This window comes from Hippocampus guttulatus, chromosome 2, assembly GCF_054856545.1.
Source record: "Hippocampus guttulatus isolate MCC_2025c chromosome 2, RoL_Hgut_1.0, whole genome shotgun sequence".
Classification (NCBI taxonomy): domain Eukaryota; kingdom Metazoa; phylum Chordata; class Actinopteri; order Syngnathiformes; family Syngnathidae; genus Hippocampus; species Hippocampus guttulatus.
Genome location: NC_141262.1, coordinates 28,006,834 through 28,026,550, shown reverse-complemented (window position 1 = coordinate 28,026,550; position 19,717 = coordinate 28,006,834). Strand labels below are relative to the sequence as shown.

General features: G+C 46.1%; 3 protein-coding genes across 7 annotated transcripts; 1 reads left to right on the top strand and 2 right to left on the bottom strand.

The window, feature by feature from the left end:
- Nucleotides 1-363: 363 nt before the first annotated feature.
- Nucleotides 364-5,068, bottom strand: cckar (cholecystokinin A receptor). 2 transcript variants are annotated; one of them, XM_086105252.1, is made up of 5 exons: nucleotides 4,793-5,068; nucleotides 3,540-3,791; nucleotides 2,157-2,418; nucleotides 1,968-2,095; nucleotides 364-1,601 (listed from the first exon to the last, which is right to left on the bottom strand). In XM_086105252.1, the coding sequence occupies exons 1-5, from the start codon at nucleotides 4,923-4,925 to the stop codon at nucleotides 724-726; spliced, it is 1,653 nt and encodes a 550-aa protein (XP_085961378.1). In that variant the 5' UTR covers nucleotides 4,926-5,068; the 3' UTR covers nucleotides 364-723. The 2 variants fall into 2 exon arrangements, with proteins under 2 accessions (XP_085961378.1, XP_085961379.1); XM_086105253.1 differs by lacking the exon at nucleotides 3,540-3,791.
- Nucleotides 5,069-5,458: 390 nt separating this feature from the next.
- tbc1d19 (TBC1 domain family, member 19) lies at nucleotides 5,459-15,587 on the top strand. 3 transcript variants are annotated; one of them, XM_086105247.1, is made up of 21 exons: nucleotides 5,466-6,046; nucleotides 6,121-6,193; nucleotides 6,683-6,728; nucleotides 7,244-7,322; nucleotides 7,414-7,488; nucleotides 7,962-8,025; nucleotides 8,506-8,552; nucleotides 8,634-8,744; nucleotides 8,818-8,890; nucleotides 10,040-10,078; nucleotides 10,143-10,255; nucleotides 11,554-11,628; nucleotides 11,697-11,759; nucleotides 11,828-11,912; nucleotides 11,990-12,034; nucleotides 13,127-13,159; nucleotides 13,232-13,341; nucleotides 13,404-13,495; nucleotides 14,219-14,334; nucleotides 14,402-14,472; nucleotides 15,179-15,587. In XM_086105247.1, the coding sequence occupies exons 1-21, from the start codon at nucleotides 5,951-5,953 to the stop codon at nucleotides 15,245-15,247; spliced, it is 1,575 nt and encodes a 524-aa protein (XP_085961373.1). In that variant the 5' UTR covers nucleotides 5,466-5,950; the 3' UTR covers nucleotides 15,248-15,587. The 3 variants fall into 3 exon arrangements, 2 of the variants coding, with proteins under 2 accessions (XP_085961373.1, XP_085961374.1); XM_086105248.1 differs by having other exon boundaries at nucleotides 5,975-6,046; nucleotides 7,419-7,488; XR_015100221.1 differs by lacking the exon at nucleotides 15,179-15,587 and having other exon boundaries at nucleotides 5,459-6,046; nucleotides 13,404-13,520; nucleotides 14,402-14,433.
- LOC147209383 (palmitoyltransferase ZDHHC3) lies at nucleotides 15,478-18,804 on the bottom strand. Of its 2 annotated transcripts, XM_086105250.1 has the most exons (9): nucleotides 18,642-18,788; nucleotides 18,292-18,380; nucleotides 18,148-18,221; nucleotides 17,965-18,077; nucleotides 17,013-17,074; nucleotides 16,820-16,937; nucleotides 16,682-16,754; nucleotides 16,443-16,602; nucleotides 15,478-16,204 (listed from the first exon to the last, which is right to left on the bottom strand). In XM_086105250.1, the coding sequence occupies exons 1-9, from the start codon at nucleotides 18,764-18,766 to the stop codon at nucleotides 16,113-16,115; spliced, it is 906 nt and encodes a 301-aa protein (XP_085961376.1). In that variant the 5' UTR covers nucleotides 18,767-18,788; the 3' UTR covers nucleotides 15,478-16,112. The 2 variants fall into 2 exon arrangements, with proteins under 2 accessions (XP_085961376.1, XP_085961375.1); XM_086105249.1 differs by having other exon boundaries at nucleotides 16,443-16,754; nucleotides 18,642-18,804.
- Between the last annotated feature and the right edge of the window lie 913 nt (nucleotides 18,805-19,717).

Below are 19,717 nucleotides of genomic sequence, written 5' to 3'. Positions count from 1 at the left end.
CAGCACAAGCATAATGAAAATTCTCTCCAGCCCAAGAATGTCTCTTAAGGCTCCAGTCATAACGGGACTTCTCTAGTGGTCTACATAAAATGATCTACAAGGTAAGAGCCGTTTGGAAGGAACAAAAAAATATGCACACACAGTATCTATAAATGTTCGATCGGTGAGATGACTTCATTCTCGCTGCTGTTTGTTTGCAGATTGAGTCTGTGGAAGTGTGCTGGGCAATACTGGGAATCAAAACTTTCCACGGAGCAGGTGTTCCGCTTCCAACTCACATGGAGATAAGACCGACGCCTGACAGTAAACACACGGATTTGCGAGTCCGTTGCATCCGTCGCGCGTCCTGGAAAATCCCCCGTATTTGCTTTTTGGCTTGAGATAGGTTTGAAACCATTTTCAAGGCTATTCATAGAAGAATGTCTCTCTGTAGACCTTCAAGGCCTTTCGTCCAGTGACTTTATTATTGATCCCTCTGACAGTAGATGTGTACCCTCAGGGACTACGCTGGAGAGTAGAGTCTTCTGTGGAGCTTTTAAAGGTACCGTACCTTCAAATGCCGCACCCTTTTCTGGGAGACTCCTGCCTTTTGAAGTCCATGTTGTTGGATGAAGGAAGCATTTTCCCCATAGTCAAGCATCCAAACATTTTACAAATGAGGCTACCCATTGTTGGGCTCCCAAAGAGTTTTGACAACACGCCGGCGATGAACTGAAAACCACTTCAGACCAATTCCGGTGGCAGCAGCGAGCGAATGCTGGTGAAGCTGATGTACTTGGTGAGGCCGCCCAGAGCACCTTGACTGTTTTGCTCGGCGTTCTGCTCCGGCGTCTGCTCGACATCCTGCTCGGGGTACGGATCAATGTATAGCTCCACGAAGGTTTCGCCGATCTGCTCGGCAGATGGCTCGGCATTCGATTGGGGAAGCTGCTCGAGGACGTCCCCGGGAAGTTGCTCGAGCACCTGCTCGGGTATCGGCTGGGAGGCCTCCTGGACATTCTCCGCGACGATCGGCGTGGCGGACGGCGCGCCGCGCCGCGCCAGCCTGCGCCGGTCCTTCATCTCTTGCTTTTCCAGCCGCTTTTGTTGGCGCTTTTGCTTCCGCCTCTCCTGGCGCTTGTGCAGAGCGCTCTCCTCGGGCCCCTCGTACCATTTGGCCTCGATGATCTGGGTCCAAATGTCTATGGCGCGCGCCTTGAGCTGCAAGGATGAGAAGGTGGTCACCATGCCCTGGCGGAAGCGCTTGTTCATGAAGCAGTAGACGACGGGGTTGACGCAAGTGGACGTGTACGACAGGAGGTGAATGAATGAGATGGGCGCGCCTGTCAGACGGGAGACCAACCGCGGGTCGAAAGCCTTCCACGCGTTTACCACGAAGATCGGGGTCCAGCACACAAAGAACAGGCAGACGATGACCAGGAGCATGCGAACCACTCGCTTCTTGGCCAGCAGGTTGGCCGTGTTGCTTCGGAGGCCCACGCGGCCCACCGCGGCGTAAGCGCCGGGATTGCCGATACCCTGCGGCCCATTTTTCTTTTTTAAATGAAGGTAGCAGCCGTCGCCGTCGCTTGCTCGAAGGCTGCCGAAGCTGGCCGGTCTGTCTGCAAAGAGATGACAATCGTAGAGAACGGTAGCGGTTGGCCAAGCGGTTGCCGATGGTTGCTAGCGGCTTAACTAGTTCTCTGCATGAATGGGTTGCAGACTAGCGTTCGGATCTACGACGGTTCCCTGTTTGAATCGGTCGCAGACAACGGTTAGGTGCTTAATCACTTCACTGCCCAAATGGGTCACATACTCGAGGTCAGGGCTTAATCAGTTCCCTGCTTGAATGGATCAGACTAAGATCAAGGAGTTCAACAGTTTCTTGCCCGAATGGCAGACTAGCTTTAGGCCTTAAACCAGTTTGATGACGGCAATGTTAGGGGCCGAACCAGTTTGCCGCCTCAACGGGTCGCGGATTGCTTTACCTCTGGCTGACGTCCTGTTGGACAGCTCGAATCTGATCCCCTTGTAGAGTTCCACAGAGATGAGTCCGTAGGCAGTCAGCATCACGGCGCCGGGCAGCAAGAACAGCAGCAGCAACAAGGACACGTACCTGTCGGAGACAAAAGTTCACATCCAGGCCGCTTGTCGGTGTGGTCTTGTGTTCAGCGTACCAATATGCCAGGAGGTTTCCGTTACTCCACGTCATGCGGCACATGAAGCCACCGGTGTTGTTGCGGCGATTAAATGGCGTCAGGGTGCTGGAATAGGCGTAGGGCAGCATAAGCGACAACGACGTCAGCCAGGTGGCGCTGATGACCTTCAGAGCGTGCGACTTGGTTTGCCACGTCCTGGAGGTCAGCGGTCTGCAGATGGCGCTGTAGCGTTCCAGCGCGATGGCCACCAGGTTGTAGGTGGAAACACTCACAGAGACCCCTGGGACAAAAAAGACATTTGGAATCCGGGTTTCCAACGCTCAGCCGACAAACTGGGAAAATGTGAAGGGTGTCAAGAGAGGATGTGTCGCAAATGGTGCTCTGAGTCGAGGAACCTATTTGCTGCCTAAATGGGTTGCATATCGGAGCATTTGAGACTTAACCAGTTTGTTGCCTAAAAGGGTTGCACATTTAGTGTTAGGGGCTTCACCCATTTGCTGGCTTGACATATGTTGCACGTGATCGTGTTCAGGCCTTTGCCATGTGCCCAAACGGGTTGCTGATTCTCGCGTTGGGGGCTTAACCCATTTCTTGGCTAATTGAGTTGTACGTGGTCACGTTGAAGGGTTTGCTCATTTGTTGCATGACTGGGTGGCACTTGGGGTGTTTCCAGTGTGCCGCCTTGAATGGGTTGCAAGTGGTAGTGTCACGATGGGTAACACAATGGATCAAATCTCGAACGCCAACCTAATTCCGGAGTAAACACTTGCAACACTTTTCGGCAGAAAATGTGTCAAATATAAATGCGACCCTTTGCAACACATTTAGGCTGCAAATTGGCTCAGATTCAAATGCTGCCATCTGTAACATTCATTCATCTTCCGAACCGCTTGATCCTCACTCAGGTCGCGGGGGGTGCTGGAGCCAACCCCAGCTGTCTTCGGGCAATAGGCGGGGGACACCCCAAATTGTGTGCCAGCCAATCGCAGGGCACACAGAGACAAACAACCATGCACGCCCGCACTCACAGCTAGGGACAATTTAGAGTGTTCAATCCGCCTGCCATGCATGTTTTTTGGAATGTGGGAGGAAACCGGAGCACCCGGAGAAAACCCACGCAGGCCCAGGAAGAACATGCAAACTCCACACATGGAGGCCAGAGCTGGAATTGAACCCGGTACCTCTGCACTGTGAAGTCGACGTGCTAACCACTGGACTACCGGGCCGCCCATCTTTAACATATGCAATCAAATTGGTCCCGCCACTGATACCGCCATGTGCAACCCATGAAGGCCGTAAGACCTTTCACACTGCACTTGGTAATCTTGGCGTGCGCCGTGGGGCAGCGCGCAAGGACGACGGCGTCCCACTGCAAGCGGTCTTAAGCCAGCAACATCATACCCATAAAGTACATGACCATCTTGCATGTGATGTCGCTGAAGACAAAGGTCCGCATGAGGTTGGGGATGAGGGTGAATGGGATGCACACCAGGGAGACCATCAGGTCGCTCACGGCCAGGGAGAGCAAGAACAAGTTGGTCACGGTGCGCATGCGCCGGTTCCGAGCGAGAACCGTGATGATGAGGCTGTTCCCCACCACGCTGATGAGAAAGATGACGCAGTACAGGAAGACCCGCACGGCACCGTTGAGATCTACGGGGGTGGGATCACGCAGGACAAACACTCAAAATGACATGAATAGGGACAGTCTAAAAGCATAACATCAAAGACTGCAACCAATCATCACCAAAATTGACGTGGAGATCTCTAGTTACATCCACTTCAGGCTCTGAAAATATCAGTATGATCGGCCCGATATTTGGAATTTTATGGACATTAAAACTCATTCAGTGCCAGCCTGGATAAAACAATGGACCTTTTGACCTCGATGGCCTTCAATGGCAGCAAATGAGTTTGAAGCATTTTCTTATTGTTCTTTTCCTGTGAGCGCCTACAGAGAGTCCATGTCCATATCATCCAAAAGCGATCATTTGATATGTTGCTGATGGTGTGGTGATACTCTCGCCTGGCTTGTATGTGGGTAGCGTGGGATCAGTTCCCACTCATTGAGAGAGTGGATTGTGGGTGTGAATGCGTGCTTGTCTCTATTTGTACCCTTGGACTGACTGGCGACCAGTTCAGGTTGTAGTCCTTGTGCCCCAAATTCAACCGGGACAGACTCCAGTGGTCCCCCGTGACCCCGTTGAGGATGAGCAGCGTTGAAAATGGATGGATTTCATATTTGCGGCGGGTGAAGTTGGCATAAGCGGAGATGTCCACATACATTTTGGTTAAGACTGATCCCAGTTTAATGACAAGTGACCAAGTAACGTTTAGCGTTTGTATGGTGAGGAAAACACTCAATGTCCGTAAAATCCCAAATATTGGGACGATCGTTCTAATATTTTCAAACATTGAGGTGGGCATGAATAGAAATGAATCTGATTTACGACATTAAGCAACGGTAATTTTTTTTTTTTTTTTTTAAATAACATGAAGCGTTTTAGACTGGCCACGAATGTGCAAATCGGACGCGAGTGAGCTGTTTTGTTGTGGGGGAGCGCAGGCGTGCGTAATGCGCAATTACGCGCCGGACGCCTCCGTTCCAAGTTGAAAGAGCGTTAATTGGAAGGAAGTAGACGAAGAGTCGATACCTTTGACGCCAATGTCCGCTGTTGACACTCTTGAAGGCTCACCACAACCCGACAAGTTGCTGACGCCCCATTTGCACAAAAGCGCGCTCATTTCCGTTGAGTTGAGCATTTCGTGCACGGTGAGGGCGTCCATGGTGCGGAGAAGAAGGGGAGAAGTAAAAAAACTAAAACAAACAAAAAAAAAACCCCGCCGTGATGTCTTGATTTCCCCCCCCCCTGGCTGGCGGGGCTTAAGCTCCGACTGCACTGGTCTCTCTTCTGGCTTCAACTGGCCGCCTCAGAGCTCTGTGCGTGTCAACATTGGGCTTTCTTGACGTCATCACTTAGTGACAGTGGGGCATCACAGCTGGCTCCCCCCCTCCGCGTCGTCAGTCGCGGATCGTGACATCACGGGTCAATGCATTTACACTATTTTCAGAGTGACCAAAGTAGGACATGTTTTGTTTTTTCATTATATTTTGCACATATTTGTTACAGTGATATTCATTAAACTGTTTAATCTCCTCACTCCAAAGTAGGATTTTCCTTCCTTCTCTTTACTCGTCCTTCCTTTCATTCTTCCATTTAGTGTTAATTTATTTATTTTGGTCAAACCAGGTCTTGATCCGGCTCGCCTCTCACCTGCATTTTCTAAGAGCTGCTCTGGGTTGTATGGCATAGGAGCTTTGTGTTACGCCGCACATGTACTTTTCTGACTGCCATTTAAAGTTTCCCATTCATATCAGTATCGATTGAGTAAATAATTAGTTATCCATGTCAGCCCTGTCCCTCTAGTGGCATATTTTTGACTTCTTCCTCTTGAGTTTTCTCACAGTGCCAATGATTAACTTCATCCGTTCCTCGACATTGCTTCCTTTACATTTACAGTATATCTTTACTCTCAATCTCACTCGCCACGGCAAGACTGACGCCAACAAAAAAAAAGATGATTTCCCAGAAGCTTTGGACATGTAATAATAGTGTATAGTGTCATCTTTTATTACAGATACTTGGAGGGTTGTTGCCTTCAAGATATTTCGAACCTCCGGTACCCTCGGAGTTTTGAGATTCCTTATAGTTTGTCCCAGCGGTTCTGCCGTAGCACCAACAGCAGTTTTCAATTCCGGGTTCGCTCGGTCTTTTTCGTTCTCCAACGCGACGCGGCTTGGTTGAGGAAACATGGACGAAGACGCCGAGTTGTCACAGACTATTGTTCAGCTCGTCCGACGCCTGAAAGGGACCCATTTACACGCTCAAATGGAACGAGAAGCTAAAGTGAGTATGCTTGCATAACGTCCTTAACCAGACAAATGTGCTAAAATCAGCATTTGTTTTCAAACTGATTGCAGGAGTGTTTACATCACCCGGAGATCCAGGTGGACTCTCTGAAGGACGACGTGCGGAATTTCCTTAGAACATCAGGTGCCACAGTGTAACAGGGCCAGTAAAAAAAAACAACGTAGAAATACTTCCTGTACTGCGTTATTACTACACAAAATAGGTGAAAGATAAATACCTGACGTGTTCTTTTACTCTATCCATCCATTATCAAAACGTGGAACAATTTTTTTATGCGTTCCCCTATTTCAACAATTATGGTGGCACTGCTTCATTTAAATTGTTCTCAAGCCTTGGACCCTCCCCCCTTTTCCTCTTAATAGTAAAGGGGAGGTTAGCATCTTTAGCTGAAGAAACTTTAAGTTTCATTCACAAGTTTAAATAATATCATTTGTGTAGGCGCACGCTGTACCACCATAACTGACGGGAGGACATTGTTTTTTGCTGTTATCGTCAGGTTTTGTCATTGAGACGATTAAACGCAACCGTCATTTGTTAAATTCAATGCACAGTAAAAGGAACAGAGCGTTTTGAACTAACTTTGTTGTTGTGTGTTGTTGATGTTGTTGACAGGTTGGGAAAGAAAGCTCCAGAATGCAGTGCATCGAGAATTACACGTGTAAGTCAAAACAAAGGTAGTAACCTCGCCACCAGTGATTAGGTCCCAATAGAAAAAAAAAAAAAACAAGCGGCCTTGTTTTACGTTGACGTTTTGTGGTTAGGAACCACTTAGGGTAAAACATCCGGTATGATGGACGGTACAAATGTTTCCAAGTGCTATTTTTAACACAACTACGTTTTCTTGAGTCTTAAGTTGTATACAAGTGCATTGTAGCTTTGCAAGGATGAAGTGACAGAGGTTGCAGCAAAACAAGTGGTTCTCAACTTTTCTCCAGATGAGAACACTCAACTGCCCCCCCTCCACCACACACACACATACACACGCCTGATCCTCATCACTCAGCTCCCCACCATGCTCTTATAGCTGTTTAGATGAGCTTCAATGAGGTTTATTTAGCCCTGAGGACACATCGATCATGACCACCCAACTGCTTGGAAAGAAGTATGAAGCCTATGGGTTTTTTTTCTCCCCCCTTAAACCGGTAAAATAAACTCTTTTGCGTTTGTTTCCAGCGGGAGACTGGCCCCGAGCCTCCCGGCAGTCCCCCCAGAGCACCTCAAAGAGCCTTTGGGATACATGCGCAAGGCCCAGGTCAGCCGCTTCCTGCTACATTACTGCTGCTTTAACCTCCGTGGCGTCTGCCCTTGCAGCCTGTTGTAAGATGTGTTTGTGTGCGCCACAGGCCAGCTGGGAGAGGCGCATCGTGAAAAGTCTCAACAGCATGAGTACAGAACTGGGAGTACCTCTGGCCCGAATGGTAAGATATACTCAATTGGGTTGGGGCGGAGGGGCACAAGCTTTCAACTCGGCCTGCTACCTGAAGGTTAATATCAGTGGGACTTGTTGGGGCCCACCCGAGATGGATTTTTTTTTTTTTAGGTCGACTGATTAATTGGATGATTATTTTATATGAAATCACATCTTGTTTTTTTTCTCTGAATGCTTTCAAAACCAAGTACAAAAATGTGCAAACAAGCTCGAGCTGACATATTTAGCTTCAGATTTAGGCAATAAATATACATACAGTATGCCGCACATAAGCATGGTAATGAGTCGAGTTACTGGTGAAACGTGATTGATGCATGGTGCCCTTCAATGTTGACTCACATCTCTTCCACTCCATAATTTTCGCAATTGGAATGACATGAATCAAATTGGCTGACGACTCCGTCGGGCTTTCGCCGACCTGTGCTTCATGGCTGTGCGACTTTGTCACGTTTTGCCCTGCAGAGGCCTGCGACCGAGCAGCAGGAGCTAAGCAACAAATGGAACGAGATGGGCACGGATGAACCAGGTATTTTAAAAATCATCTCTCAACATGGTGTTTTTATCGCTCACTAACGTTTTGTAATATACACACACTTTGAATCGTAACTCTTCCATGAGCTTGCACTTGGGAGTACAACACCAGCACCGCCTTGTATATTAACATTTCGGACTTGGGGATATAAACACGGCAGATATAGAAACTGTCCAGACCCGGTCGAGCCCCCTCCTTCAGCTCGAGTGGTGACGTGAGTCTTCCGAGGATGACGGGCCACTCGAATTTACCGGCCGGCTGCAATGCTGGACGCAAGGTCCCAACGTGCCGCCGTCTTCCTGTTCTGCTCGTTGGGTGGTTGACAGCTGGCACAAATGTGCACTCCAAACGAGTGTCTTCCTAACCTTCATTATTATTGAGATTCTAGACTCAGTGTTTTTTTTAAAAAATAAATTAAAGCACTCTGTAATATACTGAGTGTTGCACCAAATTCTGGGTCTTGTGTGCTTTCAGACTTGAGTCGCTTCAGGCCGGTCTACGCCCCCAAAGACTTCCTCGAGGTGAGTGCACGTCACGGCGCGGCCGCCGCTCGTCGAGTCCGCCTCTCGTCCGCCGCACTTTACGACACGGCTTGCGCGCAGGTGGTGGTCGCCCTGCGGAGCCCCAACCTCGACCGCGGTGAGGACCCCGGTGCCAGGAGCCACTGGGGCCTCGTCCAGGTGCCTTTGGGTGTCAAGGACATCGCACAGCTGGTAGGGCTGCTCTGTGTTCACACTTGACTTCAGCATGTTTGATTTACACTTTTCATGACTTGTTCTTTCTCAGAGAGAAGCCTACGCGGAGCTGAGCCTCGCCACCGGGCAGCTAGGGATCGACGACAATGCGCACATCCATCCAGGCACTCACTCCCTCTTTTATTTTCCTTTCCTTTTAACCAAAATTAACCAGGAAAGGCCTATTGAGATTAAAAACCTGTTTTCAACGTAGTCCTGGCCAAGAGGCAGCAACAAACAAACATAAATGCAGTGACAAATTGAACACTGAATCTTCCAGTTAGCTTCAACCCTTTTTGTAGCATATTGCTGGCTTAAAGAACAGAGCATACAAAAGCTTTTTTAGCCAAATCCCTAAATTTGCATCGGACACATAAATCTGTAAAATAAATGGCAAATAAGAGGGGGCTCAAGGTAGAATCCTGCGGCACCCCCCATCATGTTTAATACACTGGGACCTATTGCCGGGGTAATTTGAAAACCAGGCAACTGTGTGCCCTGAACATCCCAAGTGACACAAACAGATTTTCATGGTCTCTTCTTTTTAATGGCACTCCACATATCTTATGTCTTAACTTGTGGGGCCGGGTGAAAAATGAGGGATGCCCACTGCTGCTGATGCACTTTCAGCCGTATACTGAACAGAACAGTCAATAAAATGAAATCACTCTCAAGGAGCGTGGAGAAGACGCGAATGCCAAATTAACCGCGTGGTCAAAGGGTCAACCCAACTGACTCCAACTCATGACATCACTCACGAAGAGAGAAGTGTCAGGTTTGAACTTGATAAATGTTATTAAGGGACAATTTTTATTTCCGCATTTGGCAAAACATTTAATAAATCAAAGTTACTAGCTGTGGAACAGCGTTCGACTGTTTTAAAAAAAAAAAAAAAAAGGGACATTTTTAAAATGTTTTGAGATCCAAAAGAAGACCCCTAAAAATGAAATGGAAATAAAAACTGAAATGTCAGAATTTAAAAACTAAAAATCGTAATGGTGAATTATTCACAAATTCACCTATTGGCTGATATTTTATTTATTTTTTGTGAACCTCTCCTTGATTGGCTGAAAAACGGACCTGAAGTTTTTGTGCTCAATTAAAGTTTGACTTTGGCTCCATCTCATAGCGTATTGGTGCTTAGGAGCTACGTTGCAGTGAGTTGAGGAGCTCCATGCAATGCTTGGCTGCCATCTTGTGGCACTGTAATCTTCCCCCCCCCGTTATTGTTGTCACCGGCTGAATACTAATGAGCGCTTTCTCCTCCTCTGCAGACGTATTTGAAAACGACTACATTGACATCGGAAAGAAAGGTAAGGGGAGCTCGGTGGCCCGCAGTCCCGCTTCCCGGCGTCTCATCCTCTCGTGTCGCCGCAGTGCTCGCTGAGCAGGACAGCGCGGCGGCGCAACAGTACAGCCGGCGGGGCTGCCCCACGGGGCTGCGGGCCGACCTCTGGGCCCTCATCCTGAATTCTGTCAACCCGCCGCAGGTTTGGAAACACCGACGCGCACGCCCAGCGCAGCCGCCGTCTGTGTTTGTCTTCAAGCAGCTGTGCCGATTCCCAAAACGGTTTTATTTTTATTCTATCACAACTCCTTTTTTGGCCATCTGGCCCCACAAACGCAGCATGGAACACCGCAATCCTCCAGCTGTGCCGTTTGGATGTTTACACGCGGCCAGTCCATCCAGACGCTGTCAATCAAAGCGTGATTAACCCAAACAGAACATCCAGCCTCCCTTGTGGCAAAGTCTTCCTACAAACCTGGCCAATAAAACCGCAAGACGGATGCCGGCGGGAGAGTCTGGAACTCGTCTCACGTCGATTTATTTAAATAGAAGAGATTCTTGTGTCATGTTCCCCCATTCCAAAACTTCCACTGAGCGAACTTCCACCGCCGTGGTCGCTTTCTGTCGTGCGCGCTTCCGCACCACGCATCCGTTATCTCGCAGCGGGACAGTTTTATCGCCGCGGCCGCCTATTCCTCACGCCGCACGCCCAAGCGGAGACACTTGAGAGTGGGGAGGCGTTGTCGGAAATGCCATCCATCTCATCCGGGCAGAGTATGAGAGCACCTGCTGTGACAAAGGGAGGGGGTGGGGGGCAATATTCGTCCAAAAAAAAGATAATAAGGGGACATATGTAACATCGAGTTGTTGACTTGCGTAACATATTGACTTTCAAGGAGAGAGAGGCCGTTGATGGTTTTTTTTTTTTCCCAGGGCTGATTATTAACAGCCAAGGAGGCCGATAATCGATGTTGAGAGCTGATGTTTATTTACGGTAAAAGGAAATGTCAAAGTATGTTTTTCGACTTTTGAGCGTCCGTTTGTTCAACAGCTTTTCAAATGATCAACTTGTTCATGGTTTTTTTGTAATTTTTGAAAAATCTTTGACAATAGGCGATATCAATCAGGATGTATTGTATTTTATCTCGGTTTTAAAATTCAAACAGCAACAGCTGTGCGCTGCCAGGCTCAGCAGCGGTTCTTTGAAAATGAAATGAATACTCCAGCAAATAAGTTCATTTTTTCCAGAGTAAATCAACGTTTTCCCAAATTTCAGTATTACAGAAATGTTCTTTGTTTTAAGTTAAAAAAAAGTCACAAGTTCTCAGCATTTTAAATTGATCTCGTTTTGACTATCAGAATTTTTTTTTTTTTAATGGCTGACATCATTCAATAGTCCAAATATCGGTCCAGCTCTACTTTTAAACTTTCACTTGGGCAACTTCACCAAATTCTTCTTTGGCCCGGTTATTTCAGCCACATTTTTTGCCTCCTTTTTAGGATGTGCTGCATTTTGAGCAGCTGAAGGCGGGAGTCCTCCAACATGACCTGCTGGTGGACAACCTCATCTACAAGGTAAGCAAACCTGCTCGCTCGCGTGCCCGGCCAACCGGCGAAGTGACATGCCGCGTCCCTCCCCGCAGGATGTGAAGTTGACCGCCAGTAACGACGACTACTACTTTGTCTTCGAAGACTTCCTCTACCAGGTATTTTCATCTTGACCTCGACTTCCTCCTCCTTGCTGAGGCCATTTCAACTCAAAATCCCACTTCAGGTCTTGCTGTGTTTCTCGCGGGACGCCGCCGTCTTGGAGCACTACAAGTACAACAGTGCCACGCCGCCCAAATCTTACATCCAAGGTGAGCAAATGAGGCGAGCGTGCGTCGTGAAGCAAGCGCGGGCTGGTGCAATCGTGTCCTTGCTGTCTGGCCCGCAGGCAAAGAAGGGGATGACGACTACGCCGTTTTCTACCCTCCCAACGGTGAGCGCCCATTTTGACCTTCCAAATGTCTTTCTCGAGGTCAAATTCAGTGGCCACGATAAAGAAAACATTTGAAATGTTTTTCCCACAGTGTAAAAAATAGAGCGCAACAATTTTGAAATATAATGTCATTACAATTTTTTTCCCTCAATATATTGCGATAATGATTTAGTATGAGATCATTTATTTCAAGGTACATTCCCTTTTGTGCGTGTGTGTGTGTGTGTGTATATATATATATATATATATACATGTCTATTTTCTTGATTTTTATTGATATAGTGTCTAGATGAGTTCAGTGCAGTCCCCTTGTTTACATATCACAGTTTCATGCAACGCAAAGAGTTGAAGTGGTGACGCCACAGATTTAGTTGCATTATCGTCTTCATTTGACTTCGAACTGACAGAATTGTGTCAACGCCACAGCAGTAATTTCAGGTTGACGCAACGTTTCTGTATCATAAACCTGATCTTGTTTATTATAATACAGATTAATTTCTTATTCGCAAAATTTGGTATCGGTGAGCACTCGGGAGTGAATCCTCGTAATGGTATCGGTCTGGAAAAAAGTTGCGTCATAGTTTGACCAAGTATTTTTTTTTCTATGTTTCGTTTTATTTTAGTTTTGATTAGCTTTTGCATTAGTTTTAGATTTTTAATCGATGAGGTATTTGTGGAGTGCAATATAGTTAAAACAAAAAAGGTCACTAAGTGTTTCGGAATGAAGAAAACTACAATTCTCCAAAAACTGTTTGACCTTCCTTCCTTCTGTACGGATGTACGGCAATATCGAAATGAATACTGTACATTGAAAATCAACCATGAAAGCTCATGTTCAATATTAATTGACAAATATGAAGGACATTTTCATTGTACCGGTAATTAGTTTTCTCAACCTAGGATGCAGTTATTTTTTGCTTATTAAAAACATCATTTTGATTAAACGAAAATAATTTTTCAGTTTGAGTTTCTTTTTTTTCCAATGACCTTGCTTACTCACGTACGGATTGATATGATATTTGCGCCCCACGCGTTTGGTCGAATTCTTGGGGGGCATTTTGGGAACTTGTGTGTCCCCTCATTTTGCAACAGGTGTCATCCCGTTCCACGGCTTCTCAATGTACGGTGAGTCAAACGGCCGTCCCTCTCTATGATGAGACAACGAAGCTCCGTCAACGACGCTGCCACATCTTCCAGTGGCGCCGCTATGCTTCTTGTACAACGAACCGTCCAAGCTGTACAGCGTCTTCAGGGAGATGTACACTCGCTACTTCTTCCGACTGCACTCGGTGTCCTCGGCGTGCTCGGTAAGAATGCGCCGACGCGGGCGACATGGCGTGCTCTCTCGTGACATCTCTCTGTCCCACAGGGTATCGTTTCTCTGTGTCTACTTTTTGAGCGGCTCCTGCAAACGCACCTACCGCAGCTCTTCTACCACCTTCGACAGGTCGGAGCGCAGCCGTAAGTTGTTCATCCATCACTTGAGGTGAAATATATTTCGTTAGAAAATTATGAAGAATAAAATAAAAATGTTTACTGTTTTATGTCAAACCGTTTCTCCGTCATGAAAAAGCAACACGTTTTGTTTTATTCACATTTTAAAAGACTGGCAACTAGACAATGTTTGAAATGTTTGATTTCAAAATATTTCATTTATATGGACGTTTTATTTTAATCAAATAATCATCCACGCGTTTTTATTCGATTTACTTTGTAGTTTCATTGAATAGTTAAATGAAAAAAATATTTTGAATTTTTTAAACAAAAAAACTAATTTTATTTATATCTTCAAAACATGAATTTCATATTTTCAATTATGAACTCATTTTGCTTGTACTCTATTTTTTAAGTAGGCATTTAAAAAAGTAGCGCAGATTATTTGATCGAACTTTGCACTTGGTTTTTTTTTTTAACATGCTATTTTAATTGCAAAATTATTTAATGACAACCACTCACCTTATGAAGAAAACGTGTACAGTTGTTTTTTATTAGCATTTTATTTTTCATCTTAAAATAAGTAAATCCAGCCATAAATGAATTCAGCGCTATGACAACAAATGTTTAAATTCAACTCGGCTTCGAGCTGCTGTGTTGTACTCTGATCTTATGCTGCCACTTTGTGGTTGATTGTCTCATTACCAAAACATGACATTGGATTCAGCCAGTGTTTTTGTTGGTCGGCAGGTTGCGCATCGCCTTCAAGTGGCTGGTCCGAGCTTTTTCGGGTTATCTTTGCACCGACCAACTGCTTTTCCTTTGGGACCGAATCCTGGGCTACGACTCCCTCGAGCCGGTAGCAGGTAACGTTCGTAAAGGCCGTCGGGCGCCCGCTTTCTTTATGCTCGCTCTCATATGAGCTTTTCGCAGTCCTGGCAGCCGCCATCTTCGTCTTTCGGGCCGACAACTTGATGGAAGTGACGTCTCTGTCTTCGGCTGAGGTACACACCACACATTCTGACGTCCCTTTTTTTGTAGAAGGCCTTATTTGGCAGACAAAAATACATTTTTTTTATGTTGTGGAAAGAATGACAAATTGTAAGCAATCACTTGGATTCATCAAGCACAACCATCAACACTTTATATTGTATGTGTCATAGCATATACAGTACAGTATTTAACTGTGTTGCGCAACCGTGTTGTAGATACTTTCAGGCACCTGAAAAAATATATTTTAAAAAATCTTGCTGATTAAAATACTTTATACTTGAGCCAAATTATATTCGAATGCTCATCTAATTTTAGTGGTACTCCAATTAACTGCAACAGACTAATTGCTGAGTTTTGTCTAGCAGTGTTAGCTGCTCTGTAAGGTCAAGAACGAATTTAAGCGAATGAATATGAGCCACGGAATTCTTTATGGCTGAAAACATAAAAAGAAAAATAATTTCTGCTTAGTCACGTTGCTCACTTTTTTTTTCCCTCTGCCTATAGCTGCCGAAAAGGCTTTAGTTAATAGGGTTGTTGTCGAAGCTTGTGTCAAAGCTTCATGTTTTTAGCTACAAGGAAGATAGATAGATGTATTGCATCTGTTGTTTTTGTTGTGCAAGGTGGCCATTTGAAATAGTGTTTACGAATATTTTTTTTTTTCGATTGAGCCCTAAAGATGCACATTAAGAAGCCATTTGCTCATCTGGTCCACTGCAGGCCGTCCTTGCCGATCTTTCAACCCTCAAAGTCATGCCGCTCATCCAGATCTTCCTGTTTGCCGTCTAAGCCAAGCATCCAGCGCGCAAAGAAGCAAGTAAATCCTTCATGGTGATGTCACTGAAATTGTTGGCTTGTATCCTCTCGTTGCGATTCTCAAAGTGAGGCCAACAATTTAAATGTTCAGTTGGCACATAAGATTTTACCTGGGGCACAAATTCAGTTGCATTTACCTTTAAAGTGCAATACGTCTGCATGTCACATTTTACAACTGTTTACATTCAGTGAAGTAGAATGTATTTAACTTATTAAGCAATCACTGTTTATTTAAGCGCACTTCATCCTTTATTCTACAGCTTTGTGGCCAAAAGTCAATAAATAAATAAAACAAGTCATACATGCACAGTCACTTCAATGCTGTGTCAATATATTCAATGTTCCGGGAATAAAATTTTTTTTTAAAAAAGCACACTTCATAAAAGCACTCGAGACGTTGAGGAACAAGACTGCACAAAGAGGGCGACTTTTGGAAAGTCGCACGCCATTTCGCGGTTGATTTAAAATGTAGAAAATGTCCAATTACAAATATGGAAGGTCCGCTTGCCTTAGTAGTATAAAAACGTCGACACGGCCACCATGATCCTTCCCACTGGTAGCAGAACTGAAGAATAATTAATCAACAAACCCCTTTCATTGATTAAAAAAAAAAAAGGTTTACACAACCTTGCGTGCAACACAGTTCAAGTCAGAAACACCTCGTTGGGCCAGAAAAACATCAATAAATACCCCCCCCAACACAAAAAAATTATAATCTCAGTGGGCGTTTCTTCTTTTCAGTGCGAGATGACGTCAATACGACGACTCAGTAAACGAGGTTGCAAAAAAAACCCGGTGAGTCGGGAGCGACCAACGAGTCCGGAGAGATCTCCCGAGTTCAGACGTCGTAGTCAGGCAGGGCCGAGTAGGCCACGCCTCCGACCGACGGGCCGCCAGAGTAGAGTGGAAGGAGCCAGCACAACACGGAACCTGATTGGAGGAGAGGGACAGCACAAATTGACAACTGCCGCCACCAATCGGCCATGAGAATCTGAGTCATATAGTCTCTGGATTAGTTCTATGCTTAAGAAGTGCAGCCCCCCCTTCCCAAAAAAACTAAACATTGGAAGACGACTTAGAAAAATAATCGCATGTTCAATCGCAATATTGAGTAGAGAAAAAAAAAGCCAGATTATTTTTTCCAATTTCATCGCCAACGTTATCTCACCTCGTCCGAAAACCTCCCGCAGCAGCGCCAGTTTGGGCTTGCGCGTGGCGTGGTGAGGTGGCAGCTGCGAGGACGACAATAACGAGCCTCGTTCCTTCATCAGCAGCAGCCTGTTCCTCATCTGCTCGATGGGCGTTTCGTCGGCGATGATGGACGCCAACTGACATGGAGGGGGAAAAAAAAAAGGGTTGTTTTGAACGCCAATCTGAATTCGCCGTCATTTCCACCAGCTCGGGCACCTGATCGTAAAAGATGACCAGGACGAAGACGCCGAAGAGCACCGACTCCACCAGCAGGATGATGTAATGCGCGCTGGAGAGCACAAACACACGTCAGGAACACACGCCGGCGAGTTTGCCACTTGAAATGGGACGTACACGATCAAGTGCTTGCCGGGCGCATCGTCCCCCTCGCCGCCGCCGCCGTCCCTCTCGCTGCGGATGCGCCACACCCAGGCCGACACCACCAGCAGCGTGGCGTACACGCTGGCCACGCCTACCGACACATCGAGTCACGTAACGCGCGGCGGACTTACCGTCTCCGGCGACGTTTGTGCGTGTGAGCACTCACCCGTATAGAAGAGGAACTGGATGAAATACTTCTGGTTCAGTTCTCCGACGCAGTTATTGATCCTTTTGAAAGAAGAAAACTTGCAGTCTTTTAAACGCCCATAACAAATTCACTAAATTCTAGCAAACAAGTGAGGCGCAAATTTAAGTCAGCAGGTGACAAGCAAGGTTGAGAAACTAACAAATGCGGGGGCAAAAAATTACAAAAATGCTTTTACCAAATGAAAACTAACTAAAACTGCATCTTAGGTTTATGAAACTAACTACAATTATAATGAAAATATCCTTCATTTTTGTCTTTCTCAAATCACACTTTTTTTGGTCTTAAAAGCAGCAAATATTTCATTTGTTCAAAAAAAAAACAATTCTACTGAAGTTCAGACTTGGGGTCAAAGCCATAAAATTCAAAGTTTGATTATTTACTAAAACAAAGTATCAATTTGAACATTAAATATCTTGTCCGTGTTGCATATTCAATTAAATATAGGTTGAACATGATTTGAAAATCATTGTATTTGGTTTTGATTTATCGTCACAACTTCCTCGAAGAAAAAAAAAAAGCATGTTCCAAAAAATAAAATTAACTTCATTTGGCACAATCACAAAAAAATTCTGCAGTGGATGATGACTCAATGACGACTCAATGTGTCAAACTGCCACAGTATAGTGCCAACTACTGCCAGTGAGGAGGTATGCAATGTCAGATTTTTTGTTTTGTTTTTGCGTACAGTATCAGTTGCTGGTATCGGCAGCCTCCGCAAGAACCTGATACTGATAACCTGGTATCGGTACTCACCCATCTTAATAACTTGCTCTAAAAACTCATCAAAACTAAGTAAATTTAAAGCGCAAAAGTCATCACCAAAATAACTATAATGAACCCCCCCCCCCCCCAAATTCATGAACCTGGTGATAAGTCACATGACAACAACAAAAACCCGCAAACTACAAACCACGGGCAGTGATGGTCCATGCGGCGTATACATCTTTGGCATACACGGCAGTGATGCGCCCGCGGCGGTCTGTAGGTTTCGCAGCGGCTGCACACCGTCCAGCCCTCGCAGCCCTACACGGTTGCACCACACGCACGTCAGCACGGACGAAACGCCAACATGACGTCAATACCTAACAGTTACCCTGTCGCTCATCCGCGAAGACTGCGAGCGGAGGTCGGAGAAGTCGAGCGCCGTGTCTGGTAGCGGCACCACACCTGTGAATGGATACGAGGCGCGCGGAGTGGTTTGGATGTGCTTATGGCGTGGCGTCGTGACCTCACCGACCTGGGTCCGAGAAGACCGCCTTGGAGTGGCAAGCGAGTAGGAGCAGCAGGATGACGTTGAAGGCGGACCCGTGGAGGCTGCACCAAATGCTGTTGGAAAGGCACCACAACCAAACAAAATCAATACTTGAATACAGAGACCTGAAAATTCTACCCGAGTACAATGACTAAGTATGTGTTCTTAGGTGCTTCCCGCAACTGCTTAGAACACATCAAGGCAGGCAGTGACGCCGCACGTAAATACGTCATTCATCTGATTCGCGAATGCTAAAAGCATCATGACAGTATCCCGTGACGTCACGGACGCCCTTCCGCCCCCTCAACCGCGCCCAAACAGAGTCCGCCACCCACCTGCCCGAGTACGCGGGGATGAGGACGTACTGCACCACCACGTAGTCCGCGTAGAAGACGCTGAAGTACGTCAAAATCAGACAAACTACGCCGCACGGGTCTCGCCGGCAGCATAGGGACGCCATCTTCGGGAAAGCTCCGCCCCTGCGTGGTCCACTTCTGAGTGACGTCAGTTAAGGAAGTCTCGAATAGGATCAAAAAACGGAGTTCTAAACATCTGTGAAATGAATGCTAGAGATGTTCCTCCCACATTCCAAAAATATGCATGGCAGGTTAATGGAGCGCTCCAAAGTGGTCCCTAATTGTGATTGTAACTGCGAATGTTTGTTCGTCTATGTGTACCCTGTGATTGGCTGGCAGCCAGTTTCGGGTGTCGAGCCCCCGAAGAGAGCTGGGATATAGGCTCCAGCACACGCGACCATATGCAAAGTAGAAAATGGATCGATTCTTGAGAGTTCAATGGTTAATTTATCCTTGAACAAAATATTGTAGCATTTTTGAATGAATTACTAGATAAATGAAAAATAATCAAAATAAATTCTAAATAAAACAACGATGTAGATAAAGTGATTATAAGGGCGTCATGCGAGCGAGTCATGTTCTTCTGTCCGTCAACAAATTACGTTACGTATATGAATTGTGACGACTCACACTGCACTTGTCTCTATCGTTTGTCTCTTAAATGAACACTGTCACGTGTTTTTTTCTATAGTGACCGTTCCATTGGAATTTACTATTATGAGTCTAATTTGTGTGAGATAAGTATTTGATATTGTAAACAGTATTGTTATCAATAAAGTTTTTACGGAAAAAAGTTTCGAACGCATGTGACGTCAGAAATGTTACATGTATAAATACTGCGCTCCATCGCCACCCCTTTGGCGGAGTGTACCTCTAACCCTAATGTCATGTCCCCTTCCGTACCTAGTGATTGCTGTTTTCGGTCTCGGGCTTTTAAGCAATCTATGGAAGGTTACCCACTGACGGATTAAGAGCCAAATCAGACGGGCGACAAACAGTCCCGAGAAATACACTCCGTCGAGTTCAGGTCCCCGTGGGGAGAGCACCGCGGACGC

Coding starts and splice junctions, on each gene's coding strand:
- cckar (XM_086105252.1), bottom strand. CDS start 4,925: ATGGACGCCCTCACCGTGCACGAAATGCTCAACTCAACGGAAATGAGC. Junction 3,792..4,792: donor AGCGGACATTGGCGTCAAAG/GTATCGACTCTT, acceptor CCACCCCCGTAG/ATCTCAACGGTGCCGTGCGG. Junction 2,419..3,539: donor GATGGTCATGTACTTTATGG/GTATGATGTTGC, acceptor TTTTTGTCCCAG/GGGTCTCTGTGAGTGTTTCC.
- tbc1d19 (XM_086105247.1), top strand. CDS start 5,951: ATGGACGAAGACGCCGAGTTGTCACAGACTATTGTTCAGCTCGTCCGA. Junction 6,194..6,682: donor GAATTTCCTTAGAACATCAG/GTGCCACAGTGT, acceptor TGTTGTTGACAG/GTTGGGAAAGAAAGCTCCAG. Junction 8,745..8,817: donor TCAAGGACATCGCACAGCTG/GTAGGGCTGCTC, acceptor GTTCTTTCTCAG/AGAGAAGCCTACGCGGAGCT.
- LOC147209383 (XM_086105249.1), bottom strand. CDS start 18,766: ATGGCGTCCCTATGCTGCCGGCGAGACCCGTGCGGCGTAGTTTGTCTG. Junction 16,938..17,012: donor CCAGTTCCTCTTCTATACGG/GTGAGTGCTCAC, acceptor ATGTGTCGGTAG/GCGTGGCCAGCGTGTACGCC. Junction 16,755..16,819: donor CCCGGCAAGCACTTGATCGT/GTACGTCCCATT, acceptor TGTGCTCTCCAG/CGCGCATTACATCATCCTGC.